Source organism: Nanorana parkeri, unplaced genomic scaffold (assembly GCF_000935625.1).
Source record: "Nanorana parkeri isolate BGI_ZX_2015 unplaced genomic scaffold, ASM93562v1 scaffold164, whole genome shotgun sequence".
Taxonomy (NCBI): domain Eukaryota; kingdom Metazoa; phylum Chordata; class Amphibia; order Anura; family Dicroglossidae; genus Nanorana; species Nanorana parkeri.
In genome coordinates, this window is record NW_017306432.1 from 629,583 (window position 1) to 649,556 (window position 19,974).

General features: G+C 40.0%; 1 protein-coding gene across 1 annotated transcript in view; it reads left to right on the forward strand.

The window, feature by feature from the left end:
* The window catches only part of LOC108785476 (protein Wnt-7a), a 54,835-nt gene that overhangs the window by 24,296 nt on the left and 10,565 nt on the right, over positions 1–19,974 (forward strand). Inside the window, exon 3 of the mRNA XM_018554558.1 lies at positions 7,776–8,047. Within this exon, the coding sequence (XP_018410060.1) occupies positions 7,776–8,047 (272 nt within the window). The remainder of the gene's footprint in view (positions 1–7,775; positions 8,048–19,974) is intronic.

Sequence of the window (19,974 nt, forward strand, 5' to 3'; positions counted from 1 at the left end):
AAAATCGGTCCACCACCGTAATCCAAAGGTCAATAACGACGTCCAGAGATGTCCACGCCGCCACCTTGTCGAAATGTAAAAAAAACGCCGCCTGCCAACCTATGCGCACCTGACGAACTGGCGCCACAAACTGATTTGTTTGGCAGGTGCCGGCCAAATGTAAACAAATAGGCAGAGCCAGTGGTGACATCACCGCTGGCTCTGCCTATTTGTTGACATTGTGCCTGCAGCTGTCAAATGGGTCTTCTCAGGTCCCTGACGAATTAAAACAAATGCGCAAATGGGCCTTTAACATCACTGGTCATTTGTTGTCGGGCTCTTCACTTTGGCTCAGCCGAACATGCTGAGCATGTTGCCTGAACCCAAGGGAGCTGAACCCAGCCAATGTACGGCTGAAGTAAATAGCCGTACAGGGTTCGGCTTCCTTTACTTTGGCTTGGTTATTCACTCGGCTGCCTTTGGCAGCTTAGTGAATAAGCCCCTTAAAGCGATACTAAACTTAAGAGTTAAAATGTAAAAAAAGCATTCAAGTACCTTAACTAAGGTACTTGAATTTAAATATGTACATATTTTCTTTCTTAATATATTTAGGATACTATTATAATTATATAGCATGCTACTATTTTCTGTTCATTTGAGCCAGTAGATTGATTTGTAGTCTGCTTTTCATGTGTTGAGATATTTTTTTTAGCCTCCTTTTAGCTGCTTTTTACTGAACTCAGTAGCTCAAGCAGGATGAGTTAGGCTGGGATCACACCTAGGCGTATCGAATATGCGCGTTTGTCGCGCATTTCGTGATGCGCATTTTTACAGCGATTCGCGGTAAAAAAGCTCACGACAAACGCGCGTTTGCGAGGGCTACTTGGCTGTATCCCAATGGAAACGCGCAACAAAAACGCCCCAAAGAAGCTCCTGTACTTCTTTGGGCGTAGGGCATTTTGTAGCGCGTTCATACGGCCTGTAATACGCCCAGGTGTGAACCATACCCATAGGAAATAATGGGATTTCGGTGTTTGAGCGTTTTGCAGAGTGTTCGAACGCGCTACAGAACGTAATTTCCTGAAGAAAAGGAACATTTTATCTTAGCAAGACTGTAAACAGATATTTGTTAGCCTTACAATAGTGATCTGATTAAACTAATATCCTATTAAACCAAATTAAGTCATACTTTAATAACAACTTCTACTGCCCCAGATGACATTATATACAGCTAAATTTGCTGCTCTGCTGTTAAAATAAACATGTAACAAGATTTAGCTATTCAAACTGATAAAGAAAAGAATGCATTAAAATAGGTTAGCTACATTGAATGAAAAAGAACATGTCAAAGCAATCAGAAAATTTAGAAGTTCAGACAGCTGAAGTTATAAGGAACTCTCAGCTTTTTCAAAGTCTAGCTTAGCACCACCCCCTTTCACCTCCCAAAGCCTCCCTGTTGCTACTCTAACGTGATGGGTGTCCTCACTGACCAATAGGGATGCTTAGAAAAAAAATGGGATGGAGCCAAACTCATCTTTTACAGCAAAATTTGAGACTTCCTTTCCTTGAATATATTTTTGGCTTTTATCAATGGATCTGCTAATCACTTTGACATGCAGGTATCGCTGACGATAACCTCAGCTTGTACATTTCTTTCATCATATGCTTAGTTTGATTTGCCCGCATTTGTGGCAGTTTACTGCCATATGTATTAAAAGGAATTTGAAAAACAATGTAATTTTAAATTCATTGGTATACTAGGTAAACCAATACATATTAATTATTCAAACTGTATAATCTGGGTCAGTGATATAAGCCGAATCACATTAAATGATTTTTATAAAACAACGAGTCTTTAGAAAAGGTACAAAAAATGGCTGATGTGCTCAAGTGAACTTTGTGGGGAAAAAAACCCTCATGTTAAATTCATATTTCTTTTGTTTCATATGTTCTAAATTATTGTCACGTACACAAAAGAAAGAGATGTCAGAAATGTAATACCGGAGCTGTATGTGAAAAATGTATGTTTTATTTATTACCTCTTCATAAATGTTAATCCCACACAATCCCACACAATTGTCATTCATCTATGCATGATTGCATTTCTGCCTCTTCTCAGGTTTAGGGACAATCATATTTTCTATTAACTTATTATTCAATGCTTCATCAAGTCATCTCCCTATGTGCAACATATTTATTTCAGAAATAGGTACTCAAAGGGGCCTATGTGTTTACCAGGTATTGATCCATTAAACTGACTGGTCAACCAACCAGTGACTGTTAAGGGATGGAAAGTAGATCCTCCTACAAGCTACACAATTTTATAAATGTATTGTCTCTCTGATTAAGAAATTATGAGGCCATATAGAAAACCTTGCAAGAAGAGGAGAAATGTTTCCTGGTTAAACTTTAGAATCAAGTGCAGATTCATAGAGAGATCTGTGAACTTAAGGGAAAGAGGTTAATTAAGCTCCATATTGTATCTTCTTTTTTATTTTGATTCACTTTGTTATCTTCAGGATGTGCAATTGCTCAAAATTTGTATTCTTTTTCAGTCTGTTTTATAATCCAGACAAGCCTACCAGTCACTATACAAGGTCTTGACCATTTTTTTAACCTGAAAAATACAAAATTGCCAAACCTATTAATAGATAGTGAAGGAACAGTAGCTCACTGATAAACTTAAAAGAGAACTATGGAGTAAGTGTTTTACCCCATAGCTCTCTTAAGGGTCACAGAAGGAGATAAACTAGCATCCTCCCGTGACCCAAAGCTCAGTATCCCAAAGCTCAGTCATCTCTGAGCCTGACAAAGGGGACCCTGTGTGGCCCCGAAAGCGCTTGCCAATGAGAGACAGCATCTGTCAATAAATGAGCATCTAATTGCTGTTATTATCGTTGTTGGAGTGCTGGTGACGTCTTCCTTTTTGTCTATGTGTGGCGGTGCCATCCGCAGTCATTTCGAGCACCTGTCTTTTTGTGGGGAGTCCCAGTAAGGAGTGCGGCAAGTTTTCTTTTTTCTTATCCAAAGCTCAGTATATCGCGAACTATAGCTTGCGGTATTCTGAGACCGCCGCAGCCGGGACGGTTCCCGACATTACTGGAGGATCGGAGCAGGGAGGGGGGAATCCCTGCGGGGAGCCATGACTGACAGTCACAGCTCTCTGCAGGGACATGATCGAGAAGTGAGCGAGCGACGGTATGTGTTCGCTCACTTCCCAATCTATTGAGCTGACGTGTGACAGTTTTATTGTCACACGTCGGCTTGAACTATGACACTGAGTGATTTTCACTCACCTCATAGTTCTCCTTTAACTCTGAGCTCTCTCTTTCAATTGCCAAGTTCCATTTGTTTTTAACCCCTATTGGCTTTTAGTGCTGCCCCTCCCTCTCACACTGAAATCCTAATGTGTAATTACAGTACAAAGATGATGAAAGTTCTATTTAAACATTTAGGATTGTTTTAATTAATATATAACATTAAAAAATGATTTAATGAGGGCCAAACCTGACTACATTTGTGTGTCTAGTGAGTATACTTATTTATTTCTGGTATTTATATAGCGCTGACAATTTGCACAGCACTTGACATAGTGACACATTTACATGAATCCCTGCCCTCAAGGAGTTTATAATCTAAGGTCCCTATCTCACATGCATAGGTGTAATACTCTACCTCCTACCGGGCGTGTTTCTGAATCACAACTGCGGAGCGTTTAGCTTTGTCTATAGGAATGGGGGTCAGCCTCTGCAGCTCGGTCTCCAATTGCCCTGTATTTATTGAGGCTTGGAGGGAGCTGCCTCACATCATGCCCCGTATCCTGAGTTGAGCGGGGTACTATGAATGCCTCAGACGTCTCCCGTGCAGTAGGCAGTTTGGTAAGGGGTACGAAGTGGGCCATCTTGGTCAGATGGTCGACAACGACCAATATGGTGTTGTGTCCTTTGGAAGGAGGAAGATCCACTATGAAGTCTAATGCAACCACCTCCCAAGGGTTATCAGGTATGGGAAGGTTGGTCAATAGCCCGTAGGGAGGACGTTTCTCGTGTTTGCAGGTTGCACATACGTTACACGTTGTTACGTAGCTAGTTATGGTGTCTTGCATTCCCGGCCACCAGAAGTGCCGCTGTACGAGGTCCAGCGTCCGTTTAACTCCCGGATGACCTGCGGTCGGGGAGTCGTGCAATAGCTTTAGGATGGGCACATGCAAGGAGGGCGGAACGAACAACCTGGAGCCTCTGTAGAAGAACCCCTCGGAATCCCGTACAAGACCAGCAGGGAGAGAGGACACAGTCTGCAGTTCCGATTGGAGTTGCTGCTTGAGTCCCACGAGGGTAGCGATGATCCTTCCGGGGGGTATTATAGAGGCGGGTGCGCCTTCGGCTCTTGAGGAGTCACCGATTCTAGAGAGCGAGTCCGCTTTCCCATTTTTGGAACCAGGACGGTAGGTGATTAGATAGTTAAAACGGTCAAAGTAGAAGCTCCAGCGTGAAAGGTTGAGTGTTCTGCGCTATGAAACAGACCCCAAGGGGGAATAGGTCAATTTAGACAGGAGCCAATTAACCTACCAGCATGTCTTTGGAGTGTGGGCAGAAACCCACACAAGCAGAGCGTGGAACATGCAAACTCCTTGCAGATAGTGACCTGGCCAGGATTCAAACCAGGGACCCCCAGTACAGCAAAGCATAAGAGCTAATCACTAGGCCACTGTACTGTTGTATGTATGAACTGTATCTATATTTATATATACAAAGCAACTTCCCAACATGTTACTTTTCAACATATTCTCCTTTAAACTCAACCTTCCTTTTTTCCTGTATAGTAAAGTTATGTTTTACCCTCCAGAGTAGAAGAATAGGAAGGATTATGGTGTGGAAATGAGCATATCAGCTTGGATACCAATGCCCCTAGTCATTTGTAAAGAGTTGAGGCACTTAACCTGCAAGAGACCTTTAGATGAAGGAAAATGTATCAAATTATTGGAAACTTTCTAGGCATCTTTGTCAAGACTTTGCAAATTAACTTTATGGTTAGCGTGCAGTAATATTACTAATTAAGCCATTATAAACATTTAAACCTTCTGACATCTGCATACAAAAGCTTATTCACAGTAGGTAATAACTACTACTTACAGTGACACTAAACTCAGGAGTTAAATCTAGAAAAAGTTATTATCTCTTACAGGTAATAACGCTTTACATAGCTGCACATTTGCATCAGTCCCTCCCCTTAACGGACTCACATTCTAAGATCCAGTTCTCACATGCATACATACAGGAGCAAATTAACCTTTCAACATGTCTTTGGAGTCTTTGGGAGGAAACCCACACAAGCACAGGAAGATCCTGCAAACTCCTTGCCGATAGTGTCCTGCAAGGAGTTTGAACCAGAGACCCTCAATGTTGCAAGGCGGAAGTGCTACTGCACTGCTTTTAAATGTTCCCCAAAAATGCATTTGAATACCTGAACTAGTAACAAAAATGTAGTTTATTTGTGTATCACTCAGCTGTAGATCCTCTTATAATCTCTGAATACACTGTCCTTCCTTCTGGAGGGTGGCTGCTTTTGTTCCCCTTGGTCCCTGTGTGTGTTGCAAAATAGCCACCACTCCAAGCTCACTCCCATGATGGACTACAATCTCAATACAAGTTAGTTAACTAAATGTGAGATTGTAGTCCATCATGTGAGTGATCTTGGAGCGGTGGCTCCTTTACAACACGCACAGGGACCATGGGGAACGAAAGTAGCCACCTTATAGAAGGAAAGACAGTGTGAGCACCAATTTAGAGATTATTTGAGAATCTGCTGCTGAGTGATGCACAAATAAGTTAAATTTTGTTAATAGTTAAGGTAATTGAAAGCATTTTTAAGATTTAATTCCTGAGTTTAGTGTCACTTTAAAAAACATTTTACAAAAAAAAGTATTGCGTAAAGTACTTTTTTTGTTACCCCTTTTTCCTAAATGATATCAAAAGGTTCCTTTTTGTTTATATGTTCACTGCAGTTTTTTCCAAAGTGCAAATTAGCAATATTTTTAACTTTCTGTCAGCCTTGATTAATGGTCCCTTATCTTATATGGACATAACTGGTCAGTGTTAACAGCAAGTGTGGAAACTTCAAGTGCCTATAAATATGACAGTTTTTAGTGCTTCTGTGGTTCGAATACATTTCTAATATAGTTAGTTACTTTTACTTTTGCTTACTTCACATGATAACATTTGACAGGTAAGACATTGCTTATGGTTTGTCACATTAAATAATATAAAGTCACACTTTTGATTTTTGTGTTTCTTAAGGCACCAAATCTTAATGAGTAACACTTTGCAAACTTTTTTTTTTAAACAAAACCTTAAAGAACTTGCTTTGGAAAATGAGATAAGATCCATTCTAATATATTTGGAAAATGCCTGGTGATAATAGAAATGGAATTTCCATTAGACACCTTATAACATAGAAGGATTCTGGATTGTTTTACAGTCTGAGGAGTGATTTACTAAGGGTTGCCAGAACATCGGACACATGTTGTCTTTAAACTATCAGTTTTAGTAAGGAGGAATATAACAAAAATCACTGGTTGTTTGCAAGAGAAAACACAAGAATATTTTTTTGTAAATAACCTTTGACTATCAAAAATGTATATTGAATATCGCAAACTCATCAAAAATGTTACATGTATATATTTGACTTTTCTCATGTTTATGCTTAAGTGACTCTAGGGAAAAATATATATAGGCCCATTACTGATTAGCAGATACTGTAAGGTCTTCCTTACTTTCTCGCAGCAGGAGCCCCTGAATTTCTGTGCAAAATTAGACTTCCTAGAAAGTCGAACTTTTGCACAGAAGAATGTAAGCTCCCTGGTCTCCATGTAATAGTGCCTGAGCCTTGCAGTTGGCTGTTCATGAACCAAACACTGCATTATAGGAACCAAGAAGGCTGTACATTAGTGCCCCATACCCAAAATACCAAGAACATGAGAACATGAGGGTTAAGGCAGTTGCTGCATTAGCAGGAAGTGAGGTAGAGGTAAAATATGCTATGTAGTGGCATACCCTATTATCTTTTTTCCCTACAGGTTTCCTTTGAAAAGGATGTCACTTCTATAAAATCAGGGAAGATGTCCCCTCTCACACTCTGGTGTGGACCATTGATGGTCTTTCCTCATGTGCCCACCATAGTCAGTTGTTTTGTGCTTTAATAAGATGCAGTCATATAGCTTCTGAAAGCTCAGAGCTGATTTGCTCATTCTAGCATTACTTTAGAGCCACATTATTCAGAATAAGAATTGTATGGCTCTTGATTTTGTTTAGGTTCTGGTTAAAGTGGGCCTAACGTTGGAAGCTGAGGTACATCTATATGTCCACCCAAAATAGCACCTATATATTTATGACCTAGCAAGTTACTTCTCCAGGTCCCCTGCTACTTTCTAACTCTAGAACTGGAAATCTGTGAGATAATGGCAACAGCCACTTAATGCCTTTGCCTCTAATAGCCCCAGCTTCTTTTGTTGAGGAGTCAGAGGACCCAATGGAGGGCCTCCCTGAATCCCAGGTATATATTTGGGTGCTATTTATTACTTTAATTAAAGCTAGACATCATGGGTTCAAGGCAATACCAAAATCTGCATTATGACTAGTTCTTGAAGGAGTGCATTGTTTTTGCTTGTACCATTTATTTGTAAATTGTTATATTATGTATTTGTAAGCTTTTTGTCGCATGTAAACATTATTAAGTACTAGTTGTCTGAAATGGCCATCATGTACCAGTTTTGTAACATGTCTTATCTTGCTCTACAGGCAGCAGGGAGGCTGCATTCACTTACGCCATCATTGCGGCTGGTGTGGCCCACTCCATTACGTCTGCTTGTACTCAAGGAAACATGAGTGACTGTGGGTGTGATAAGGAGAAACAAGGACAATTTCACAGGGAAGAAGGCTGGAAATGGGGAGGCTGTTCTGCCGATATCAGATATGGATTAGTATTTTCCAAGGACTTTGTGGACTCCAGGGAAATCAGGCAGAACGCAAGGGCGCTCATGAACCTTCACAACAATGAGGCTGGACGCAAGGTAAGATTCTGACCACAATTTACATACAGACGTTGGCATCATTCAACATGTGATGGTTAGGAGGACTGAGGTCAGACTGCCCAAAAAAGGAAAATTCTGCTAAGTATTGTTTGTATGTAACATGACCACATAGCATGTGCCTAAATGTGCTTTTACAAATAGTAGAACCTCTTATGTGTCCTCACCATTATCATTGCCGGGACCCATTTGGAGAAATGTGAACTTTTCCCCGGTGAATGAGCACTCCTCTTCCCAGGCAAGTCATAAAGGAGCAAGTCAGAACCAGGAACTGAGACTGAGTTCCTACCATACAACAGAAACGTTCAGCATTTTGATATATGTAAGCTGTCTAGTCAATCAGCCTGGTGTAGTAGGGGTGGCACACAATGGGCTACATACTGTATTACCTGGTCTTACATTGCAGGTAAAGTTGGTGAAGGCTTGTTACATACAAGTTAAATATATTTCTTGTTTTTAACAAATCTTTACTTTAAATCAATATCCTGTCTTTTAATTAGACTAAGTTCTTCTTTAAAGGAGAAATGGATCTTGGTAGGAAATGGATGGGTCAGCAACTGCTAGTTTTCGGGTGATATACTGTCAGGCTTAGACAAAATAAGTAACATTTTTCATAAACAAGCTTTCACAATTATAATACTTGAAGTTAATTATGTATTTACCCTTTGCCACTAGAAATGTGAGACATTAGTGAAAATCATTCTAAACATCAAGACATTTTTAACAGACCATTATCTAAATTTCCGGGCTAATATAATTACAGATATCTGCAACTGTTCAAAGTGCAAACAATCCAAAACTATAAGCAATCAACCTAAACTCATACAAGTTGTATGAAATGATACCAACTATGGTACTATCATTTATTCACTTACAGCCATTTTGTAAAGAATAGTCATTGAACTTTTGAATCTTCCAAAAAAAAATTAGCTGGGTTTGGCCGTTCTAAGGTACCTTACATATAACAGTATACATATGTTCAGCTGCTATCCTTTTATTGTAGCTGCATTGTCTCTACTCTGCATTCAGTTTTCGGCATGCTGTGGAGATAAGTGTGCCAACTGAGTTTCCATGGAAATTTAATTAAAATGTTGGCAGTGACTGATACCTTCAGGAGGGAAGTTTAGCAGGCAGTGGATGGCTGAGAAGCCAAGAACCCAAAAGGGAATTTGCCCCTGGGCCAGTGTATTTATCTAATAGAGTTGGCAAATAGAGGAGGAAAGGACTCATTTTATGGTGTAATTAGTTCTTTAAGCATGCAATTAAGGCATAAAGCAAAATAAGGTGTGGCTGTCTTCTAGATCTCAGTAGGCCCTAAAAGCAGTATATAGCACATTTTCTCAACAAGGAGATATAATAAATATTGCCAGGTCTATACAATAATGCAATGCAAAGAGCAAAGTGCAATAAGTAATAGTAGCCAGTCATATATCACCTGTTCTAAAGCTGGCCATACACAGTAATATTTTCTTCGTTGTACCCGCGGGCTGAAGGAAGAAAATATTACAGATTCCTCCATCATTGCTTATGAGCGTCGATGGAGGAATCTTCCGCTGTCTTTATTGTTTTCTGACAACGTTTTAATTTACAAGTAACAATGAAAGCATATCTGAACCTGCAAACAAAAAATGAATATATTGCACTTTACTTAAGCTTAGAGTAGATGTTGTGGCTGCATTCATTTTCTTTTTTTCAAGTTTTTTCCTTTATTTGTACCTGGTGATTCTTCCAGTAAAACACTTCCAGTTTCAGGATGACTACACTAACACATCCTTCTCTATCAGTACAATAGAAACAAGATAAGACTACGGAAATAAGTCTATTTCATATTTTAACAGCTGTTACAGTAAAGACGCCTTTTCATATGCAGAGGTTAAACCTGTTTTCCTGCAGGTGCTATGAGTGCCCTTTATTTGCAATGACCTTAATGTGAACAACTTTGCGCAAAGTTTAGCTGGTATATCATTTTTACATGACACACACCTCCTATGTATTTTTTGCGATAATGGTGGATTATAGAGGTATGGCAGCACACGTGCAGGTATCTCTAGGTGTGTGTTTTCCATCATTACTGCATGTTTAGCAGATATAAAGTGACCACAGGATCATTAAAATTAGGGATGCACAGATATATCGGCCGCCAAAACATATCGGCTGAAAATGGCACTTTTGGCAAAATGCCGAAAGTGCAATTATTCTGCCAATATAGCGGTGCATCTCTGCTTTCTCTCCTCCCCGCTGGGCGCTGCTCTGTGTCCCAGTGGGGAGGAGAGAAACTGTCACAGGTGGCTGAACGCTGCAGGAGGAGAGCGTTGTGATCGGCCGGCGTCTCTCCTCCCTGCACCGCTCAGCCTCCTGCGACAGATCAGGAGAGCGGCCTTGTAGGCGGAGAGAGCCAGCGCTGTCACAGGAGGCCGGCCGGTGGTGCGGGGGAGGAGTTAGCTGTCAGATCGAGCTCTCCTCTCCACACCGCTCGCTCAGCCTCTGGTGACAGCGTGCCAGGAAGGAGAGCAAATACAAACACTCAGCGATCAGTAATCGCTGAGTGTTTGTACATAATTGAGGACATGGTATGTTTAATATATCCTTAATTATGAATGAATGGGAAGTGATCTACATCACCTCCTGTTCATTCATTATTGTGGTTATAGTAAACACACTATATCCACATGTAATAAATGAACAGGAACACTCAGTATAGAGGATCCCTGTTCATTTATAACTGGGGCTGCAGAAAAAGAGATTGAGGACTCTGTGTTCTCAATATCTTTTTCTATTTTAAAAGGGAAATATCAGGGATCTGTTTAGACCCCTAATATTTCCCCGAAGCACCTAAAAGTAAAGCAAAAAATAAAAATATTTAATAAAAATAAATTAAAATGAAATATAAAAAAATTTAAAAGTTTATAAAAAAGAAATAAAAATAAAATATTAAAAAATGTTTTAAAAAGTTAGAAAAAAAGCATTTTAGGTTTCGGCCCAACATTTTTGTTCATTTCAGTTTCTTTTCGGTTTAAAAATTGTCATTTCGGTGCAGCTCTAATTTTAATGATTAGGTTTAGAGGTCAGGTTCAAGTGAACCAGCCTCACCCTGCGCAGAGATTTTTTAAAGTCGTGGAACAACGATCTAAGCACCAACAGAGTGAGAGTGATAATCACTGAGGAGTTTACACTCAGCTAAGAGCACATGTTTTATCAGGAACGCGCACAGTTCACAACATGCACTGCGCAGTTTTGACATTTCAACCTTTCGCTGCCGGAGCATTTTTTCCATTTTTTTGCACACATGTTAAAATGCACATTTTAGGCCTGAAGATTACCTAAAAATATATTTTCTGAAAGAAGAGACTCTGTAGGTTAAAATGGTAGCAGTTGCAATTTTTTATGTTGCACCATATTAGTGCAACTTTTTGTCAAACCCAAAATTTTCAGTCAAAATACATTTACATTAATTGCACATGAACACATTTATTATCCAAATTTTTGGGTAAAATATAAAAAATGAGGTTTGGTAGATACCAAACGTGTCAAGCTTCCAAATTACATGTAAGGTTGAATGTTCTGCGCTATGAAACAGACCCAGAAGGGGAGATTTCACAGAGAGTAAGGGTTAACCGCAAGCTGTTGAAACTAAGGCTAGATAAGCCTCACAAAATGGTTTTAGAATAGTGAGCGCTATGGGTCTCCTGGAGTGAAGTGAGGATCCAACAATGACTAATTAAATAAGTGGTATAAAAATATATAAATATCTCTAAGTGAACATCTTATTATGTGGAATAAAAATTGCTGAAGTGATATGTGAATAAACGAAACAAAAATCAACAATGTAAATTGACTAATAAAAAGTGCTTAAATATAAATAAATGTGAATAAATAAGTAAGTAAATAAATACAAATTACATGTGCCTGTGGAAATGGTGATAATTGATGGTAGCAAAAATAGGTCATAGGTGACTCTTTAGGAGCCTTTATAGCTTATCAGTATATAATGAAAGTAGAAACTTTTTTTCATTAATTAATCCAAATCAAATAAATATTAATTTCCTAGCAAAGTGTTTCTTTAAATCCTAAAGCACAGTGTCCAGCAGCTACCTATCACTTGTTGGTGAAGGCAGGAGGGAGGACAGAGGAGTGGGGAGCAGGAAGCAGAGAAGTGTCTTGCCTTGCTGTGAGTGTTTGTGGAGACACACACAGCTTACTAGCATACACAAGGGTGACTCCATAGGACCCTGCAAGAGAAAGAAGACATACTAAAACAGGATATCAGGGCCACTGCTCAGAAGACCAGCTGATTCTGCAGTGAACTAAAACTTTTAAACATCAAGGAGCAGCAGCCATTGTAAGTAATTTAATCAGCATTTGAAATAGCTTTAAAACCTTTTGACTTTAATATCACTTTAACAGTGAATGATGACCTTAAAATTATTGATCTCACACTGGAGTGCGGTGATACCTAACATGTGTATTGCTGACGCTTCCGATAGCCCCCTAAGTGATAGCATATTGTAGGTCACAGGTTCTCTTTAAGGAGGCAAATTGTGCTTGATTAGCTTCAATGACAGCTCTGAATTGGCTGGCTCCTGTACAGCTTCTTCCTCATACACTACTATGCAGTGGACTGCAAGAGGCTGATACCAGGTTCAGGTACATAGATTTTCTACAGAATGTTTACTGAATCCGCCCTTTATATATTTAGAAATGGTGACAATATCACCCTACCAAACTTTCCAAAAGCTTCAATACTTTGAGTAACTGGCCAGAAACATATATTCAGAAAAGGATTTGTGACTTCACTCTGACTTTCTTAATCTGCATGTTGCAGATTCCATCTTTTTCTCAAAACGGGTTTAGCGGCTGTTTTTTGCAGTTCCAATTCATGCACAGATTCGTACCACAAATTTTGTAGACAGTCACCCCATCACTTCAAGGTACCTTTGTAAAGCAATATCTTTTTGTTATGCAGTGTGCAGCATATCAAGCAAATTGGGTGTTGAGATAAGTAACATAATATAAAGACTCTAGTGTGCAGATTATATGTGTGTATATATATATATACCGTATTTTTAGCTCCATAAGACGCACTTTTTTCTCCCCAAAAGGTGGGCAAAAATGTCTGTGCATCTTATGGAGCGAATGTGTGAGAGCTGAGGCGGCAGGGCTCACAGTGTACCCAGAGGTGTGGAATTCCTATCGCCCCACGTCTGGGACATGCAGTTTCGGGCGCCGGGCGAGTAGTTTTTTTGTACATTTAGCTCTGCTCCTGACAAGCAGAGCTAAATGTACAGTGTGGAGCCACCGCTCGTTTTCATACAAGTGATCTGATTAGATCACTTGTATGAAAGGAGCAGAGGCGACCTTATCCCCCTCCCCCGCCGCGGTTTTCGAGGTCCCCCGCTCCTCTGGGGGACCTGTGACCACGGCATAGGAGCTTACCATAGAGCCCGTAGAGCAGACGAAGAACGTCCGTTCTTCGTCTGCTCTGTGTGATCACTGAGACCGTGGCGCTGTAAGCACAGCGCCCCCTGTATCAGCTGTCAGGAACTACACAGGACCCTGCCCTCCTTATATATACTGTATATTCTACTAAATTTACATATACACTTTCCTGGATCATTGTAAACATTTTGGATATAACAGCAGTATTAATTAAAAATGTATAATAAGCAGGATCATCCAATTTGTAAATTTGTTATTTTTTTCTCAGACTGCACATGATATGATTTAGAATTTGGGAGTTTCCTTTATCTGTGGGTCAGACGTAGCATTTCCTGAAGAATGCAGTCAAGGTTTTAACAATGGCAGCAGAAAGCTCATTTTTCATCTTCTATGGAAGAGTGATTTGTCCAAGAAGGGCTGTCTGCACTAGCAAGGCAGGAAGAGAATCCCAATCCTTTTGTGCTTCTCTATTCATTGCACTTAGCAGCCTTCAGGATGAAGTCAGCCCATTGGAAGGTGGTGGCCTCATAAAGATCAGCAAAGGATACCTTAGTAAGCAGGAATTAACACTCCATATATTTAGACTTTTGAGGAAAATTAACCATATGTAATAACAGGAAGCTATGATGTATTGTAACCTATGAGAACAATTTGTCAGTTTTTATTAGTTAAGCACATGCAGACCAATTTAAAAAAAAAGATCTGATTTCTAATGTGGTTCTTTGTGGTTGCTGAGGTTTAAAGGGAATTTGTAGTCTTTAGATATACATAAGGAATCAGCTTGATTTCAATCTTATCAATGTGTGCCAATTCTGTAAAAGCAAACTTGTTCTTATGTATAGATTGTAATTACACATGTACACTTGAACTGACAGTAAGTTTCCCATAGCCACTATTGACATTCAAACCAGACTCAGATGTTTTATTGGTATTGCTGATACAGGGAGCATTATCCAGAAGACTGAGGGCATACTTTGTGTACAGATGGTCATGGATTTGCTTCCCCCGGGGGGGGGGGGCAAGAGCCCCACACCCTGCACTCCCACTTTATTGATGCAGAGAGTGGGACTGATATTTGTTCCCCATGGCCCCTGTGTGTTGTAAAGTAACCACTGCTTCAAGCTCACTCCCGTCTCCCGTGATGGACTTCATTCTCATGTATAGTTTACTAATTTGTACTAAGATTGTAGTCCATCATGGGAGAAAGCTTGGAGGGGTGGCTACTTTACAACACACACAGGGGCCATGGAGAACAAAAGTATCCACCCTCCATAAGGATGGACAGTGTCAGCATGAATTCAGAGATGATTTGAGGATCTACAGCCGAGTGATACACAAAGAAGATACATTTTTGTTAATAGTTAAGGTAATTTGGATGCATTTTTAAGGCCTTGTTCACACCGAAAGCGTGTGGGTTCCAGACCGGTTGCTGCTGGAATGCACCCCGATTGCTGAGAAACTTCCCCCCTGCGTTTTGGGGCGGGAGGGGATGTGGCGGTGTATTGAATTCAAAGCCACCGCTTCCACGCACCCCGCTTTGCCAGCGTTCTGTTCCACTGCAAACGCAGAAAATAGGGCTTGATGTGGTGTGTGAAAGGCAAGGTAGAGCTTCCTGATCACCAGCCAGTACCAGTGCCATCCAGAACCAGTGTCATGCAGCACCAGGCCAGCCAGTACCAGTACCAGAGTCATCCAATACCAGTGACAGCCAGACCTTGTGTCATCCAGTACCAGCCAGTATTAGTGCCAGCCAGAACCAGTGTCATTCACTACTAGTGTCATCCAGTATTAGTGCCAGGACCTGCATCATCGAACACCAGTGCCAGCCAGTACAAGTGACATGAAGTATTAGAGCAAACCATATCCAATGTCATCCAGTACCAGTACCAATGTCATCCAGTGCCAGTAAGATCCATTACCAGTGCTAGCCAGTACCAGTGTCATTCAGTACCAGTGCCAAGCAAAACCAGTGCTGTACAGCCAGTACCAGTGGCAGTCAGTACCAGTGTCATCCTGTGCCAGTGCCAGCCAGTACCAGTGCCATCCAGTACCAGTGCCTGTACAGCTAGTACAGAACCAGTGCCTGATGTTTCTACTGTCACGGTGGAAAAAGTCTCGCACAGGGGTATCCCCATTCCTGGGAGGAGTAGCAAAATGTGTTTTATGGTGTCATTCTAAATATTTCCAAGCTGTGTGTGAGAAATAGCTTATTAAAATGACAAGTTCATTCTGCTTTTTCTATTTTCCAAAAAATTGTGGCAAAACAAGAAATAGAACATATACTCACTTTGCCTCTCACTAAATACTTTGGACTGTTTGTGTACTGTCCTGACATTTTAGGGCATGAAAAGTGATTGGCAGTCAAAATATCAGGGTTTATAAATTTCAAATATATACCATAGTTTGTAGACTGTATAACTTTTACACATACTTAGTAGGGATGTTCAGATACCAAGTACCATACTCGGTACAAGTACAAGTACAAGTACAGATACTTTTCCAACTCCAGAACTAGACTAGAGAAAATGTCAAAATTTAGGAGGCAGCTGTCATTTTTAAGGAGCATACGGAGCTCCTGGGATTTGTACATCCCCATTTTAAAGTATTGTTTTTTTTTTTTTATAAATATATATAAGGGATGCACCAATACAATTTTTCCAAGTACATGTACTGATACATTTTTGTTTATTGTCATGTGGCCGTTTTTCTAAAACAATACAGACTAATGATTTCAGGACAGTGGTGGAGCGCCAGAGCTAGGTCGCAGCTGCAACCGCTGCAACCCTGGTAGTTCTCGTGAAAATGCCAAGTATCTGCACTGGTATCTGAACTGGTATCTGGACATCCCTAATACTTAGTAATATACACCTATTTAGGGGGGTTACCAAAGAATTGTAGTAGAATACATTTTGATCCTTAATTTATGAATAATGATTATTTATTTGAAATGTTTTAGAACAAATAGTAAGAAAACGTTTTTTTTTTTTGGTTTGTTTTCTAAATTTTCAGTGTTTTTTCCTTTATAAAGCAAAAAAAAAAACAGTGGTTAATAAATATCACGAAAAAACCTTTGTCTATCTTAAAAAAAACATATAAAATGTATTTAAAGGAGAATTATGATGTGAGTGAAAATCAGTCATCCTCATAGCTCAAGCCGACGTGTGACAATGAAACTGTCACACGTCGGCTCAATAGATCGGGAAGTGAGCGAACGCATACCGTCGCTCCCTCACTTCTCGATCATGTCCCTGCAGAGAGCCGTAACTGTCAGTCACGGCTCCCTAGAGGAATTCCCCCCTCCCCGCTCTGATTCTGCGGCGCTGACTGGAGGAACGGAGGGGAGAGGGGGCGGGTACAGCTGGCTCTGCCTCTAAATAGGCAAAGCCAGCTGTCATTCACGCAGCTGGGGGATCTCGACAGTAATGTCGGGATATGTCCTGGCTGCGGCGGTCTCAGTATACTGCGAACTGTAGCCCACGATATACTGAGCTTTGGGTCACAGGAGGATGCTAGTTTATGTCCTCCCGTGACCCTTAAGAGAACTATGGGGAAAAACACTTACCCCGTAGTTCTCTTTTAAGTACCACATTGGAAGACCAAGCACTGAAAACTGAAAAATTTCATAAACAGGAAGAGGGTGTAACATACTTGTCCTGAAGCGGTTAACAGCAATGTTATATGGAAGGGTAACATTGTAAAAATAGACAGATTGGTTAAAATAGTGTGAAAAACATTTAAAAAAATACTCTACCTAGATGTAGCTTTTCTCCATGGGATATAATTGATGATACCAGGTCAGATGAGATCCATCTAAAAATAGATTTAGCTAATTTTATTATCACAATATCGGCACATGTTTTTAATGCAGACCTCCAGTCAAACCTTTTTTGGTTTGTTGGTATATAGCGGTAAAATATTAGTACATATGTACCCACTGATGTGTTCTTTTTGAAGAGATTCATTCTCTGTTTTCCATAATGACACTTGTCATTGCAACTGAAGATGAAAGGAAATACAAAGCTTAGAGATGACCCTAAAACATGACCCTAAGGACATTTCTGCAAAAATTTCCACAGTGGGATTTTCTCTCACTTTGGTATGATCACCTGTCACATCCTCCAGAAAGTGAAAGTGAATCTCCCCAATGAGCACGCTGACAGCAATAAATATTTTAGTTTTAGTGGTGAAGAGCTGGACTACAGGCTAAAAAATGTTGTATTATATTTTGAGGGATACATTTGTATTGAGGCAGCCCCAGTGCCCATAGGATACCCTTAATTAGGGTCATCAAGGTATTTAACTTGAGTAGGTTAGGAGAAACAGTGCCAAGCTGTATATAGCTGCCCAGATAGATTTATATTAGTCACAATAAAAGGTTATATAAAAGAATAACATGCAGCGCATCTCAGTGGTTATATGGAGGACCCCCTTCCCTGGGGCTGTTTTATTGTAAATAGACCAATGTGAAAATTGTAATCTATTTAATAAACAGTTAACATAATATATACTCACAAATGTGAAAGAAATCCAGATTGTAAACAATAGTACCCTGAATCGTCTGCACTAGACAGGCATACAAGTCCATGGCATGTCTCCTGCAACCACAAGATGGTAACTCACAGTGATGGCTGACGCATTGCTGGAGTCCCAACCTTACCTCAAAGCCTGTCCGTGGTCCGATCTTAGCTGAATAAATCTTATTCCTCATCCAGTCTGCTGCCAATCCCAGATCAACAGTAGTTATATCCTGGAAGGCATACAATTTCCTACCCTGTATTCATAGACAACCAATCCACAAGTTTCATTATACACTGGAGCAGCTGCATTTTGGCAGTCCAGCTGTTTAATACAAAGCAATTAACAGTTATCATTTTGACAGCCGGTTATTGTGGTGGCGGTAGCCGTAGCAGCGAAAAAGGATCTGGGCATAATAGATATGTCCTAAAAACTTTTTTGCCACTTTTAGGACATATTTCTTACGATCCTCAAGTGGTTAATATCAACCCATAATGGGATTCCTTTTATCTTCAATGTGCAGTGGGAAAAAGGGAATTGTATGCCAGGCTAAACATTTTTTTTTAGCATTAGATAGTGTTGAAAGATTAGAACTCGTGTCTGGTTTTTACTGCTATACAGAACTCTGTTAGAGAGATTTTTCCTTCACTTACTGACAATGGTTTTACCAGGCAGGAAGTACCTTAAAAACTAAAACAAGAACAGACAGTCTCTGACCCGGGAGCAGCCGTTGCTCAGTCTATAGGGTTGAGATAAAAACACAACTAAAGATTATTTATTCCTTTGACCTTCCTTCCCATTTAAGATATTAGTCCTCAGAATTTTCAAGGCCCTGAAGAAGGGGAACCCTTGCAACCCCTGAAACACCTTGGCATATCTTGAAAAAATGAATAGTTCAGCACTCATCACCCCTACGACCACAGAATAATAACAATATGACAGGAATTCGATTCTGCCCCTACTATACTATCAGAGAGCATTTTAATTTCTGTCTTTGCTGATGTTGGAGAGTTCCCCTTACTTCCTGTCTGTTAAAAAAAATTGTCAGCAGGACAGGAAATTAGGGTAAATTTATATAATCGAACCCCTGATACTTGTAAAAAATGGACAGGAGTTGCAATCATTTCCCACTCTATCCAAAACTAAAAAAAGTTTTAGCCTTGATATAGACTTTAATCCTTGCTGGAGTTATCTCTTAACTTTGTTTCCTGATCCTACAATGAATATTTATTTTACAGATACAGTGATCCTCCTCAGTTAGACAGCACATTGTAAACAGTTAAGGTTACCTAGCAAAGCAATCTTAAAACACGTATCTTGTTCACACATTTCCCTGCACTCCCCCGCAGATGTAATGTGGATGAACATGCCCGCGTCTGACAAATTACTGACACTCCTAAGCTTACACAATATGTTGTTTCTGTTTTAAGAGATCACTAGGGGAGATTACGACTATCGTGGAACACTTACGCTGTATTATATAGGAAAGTCAAACTTGACACACAAGTTCTGTATCTTTTCAAATGCAAGAGATAACAAGACATTAATGTCATGAATTATGAACGGGAATCATAGAGAACAAAAGCTGGAATCCGGAAGATACATTTTACATTAAGGCTATTTTATCTAGTCCGGTTTATCTCGGAAGATCTTAGTGATTGACCTAATTTTATTTCATTCCTTCACTTACTGGGATTAAAAAGCTGAATGCTCCCTTTGTGCACTGGGGGCAACACTGTGAAGTCATCTGTTTGACATGGAAGTAAAGATATGGAGTTAGTATATCAGCAGGTGCATTATGAGGCCAGTAAACATAAAATACAGATGGTTTATGTAAAAAAACAAGTGAAGTGAAGTCAGAATTCCTGATTTGCATACTTGTTTCAGTTTAGAACTCTGAATGGACTGGAGCCAAGGATCAGCATGATAGCTAGGCAAGCAGCAGTTTCAGAGGGACA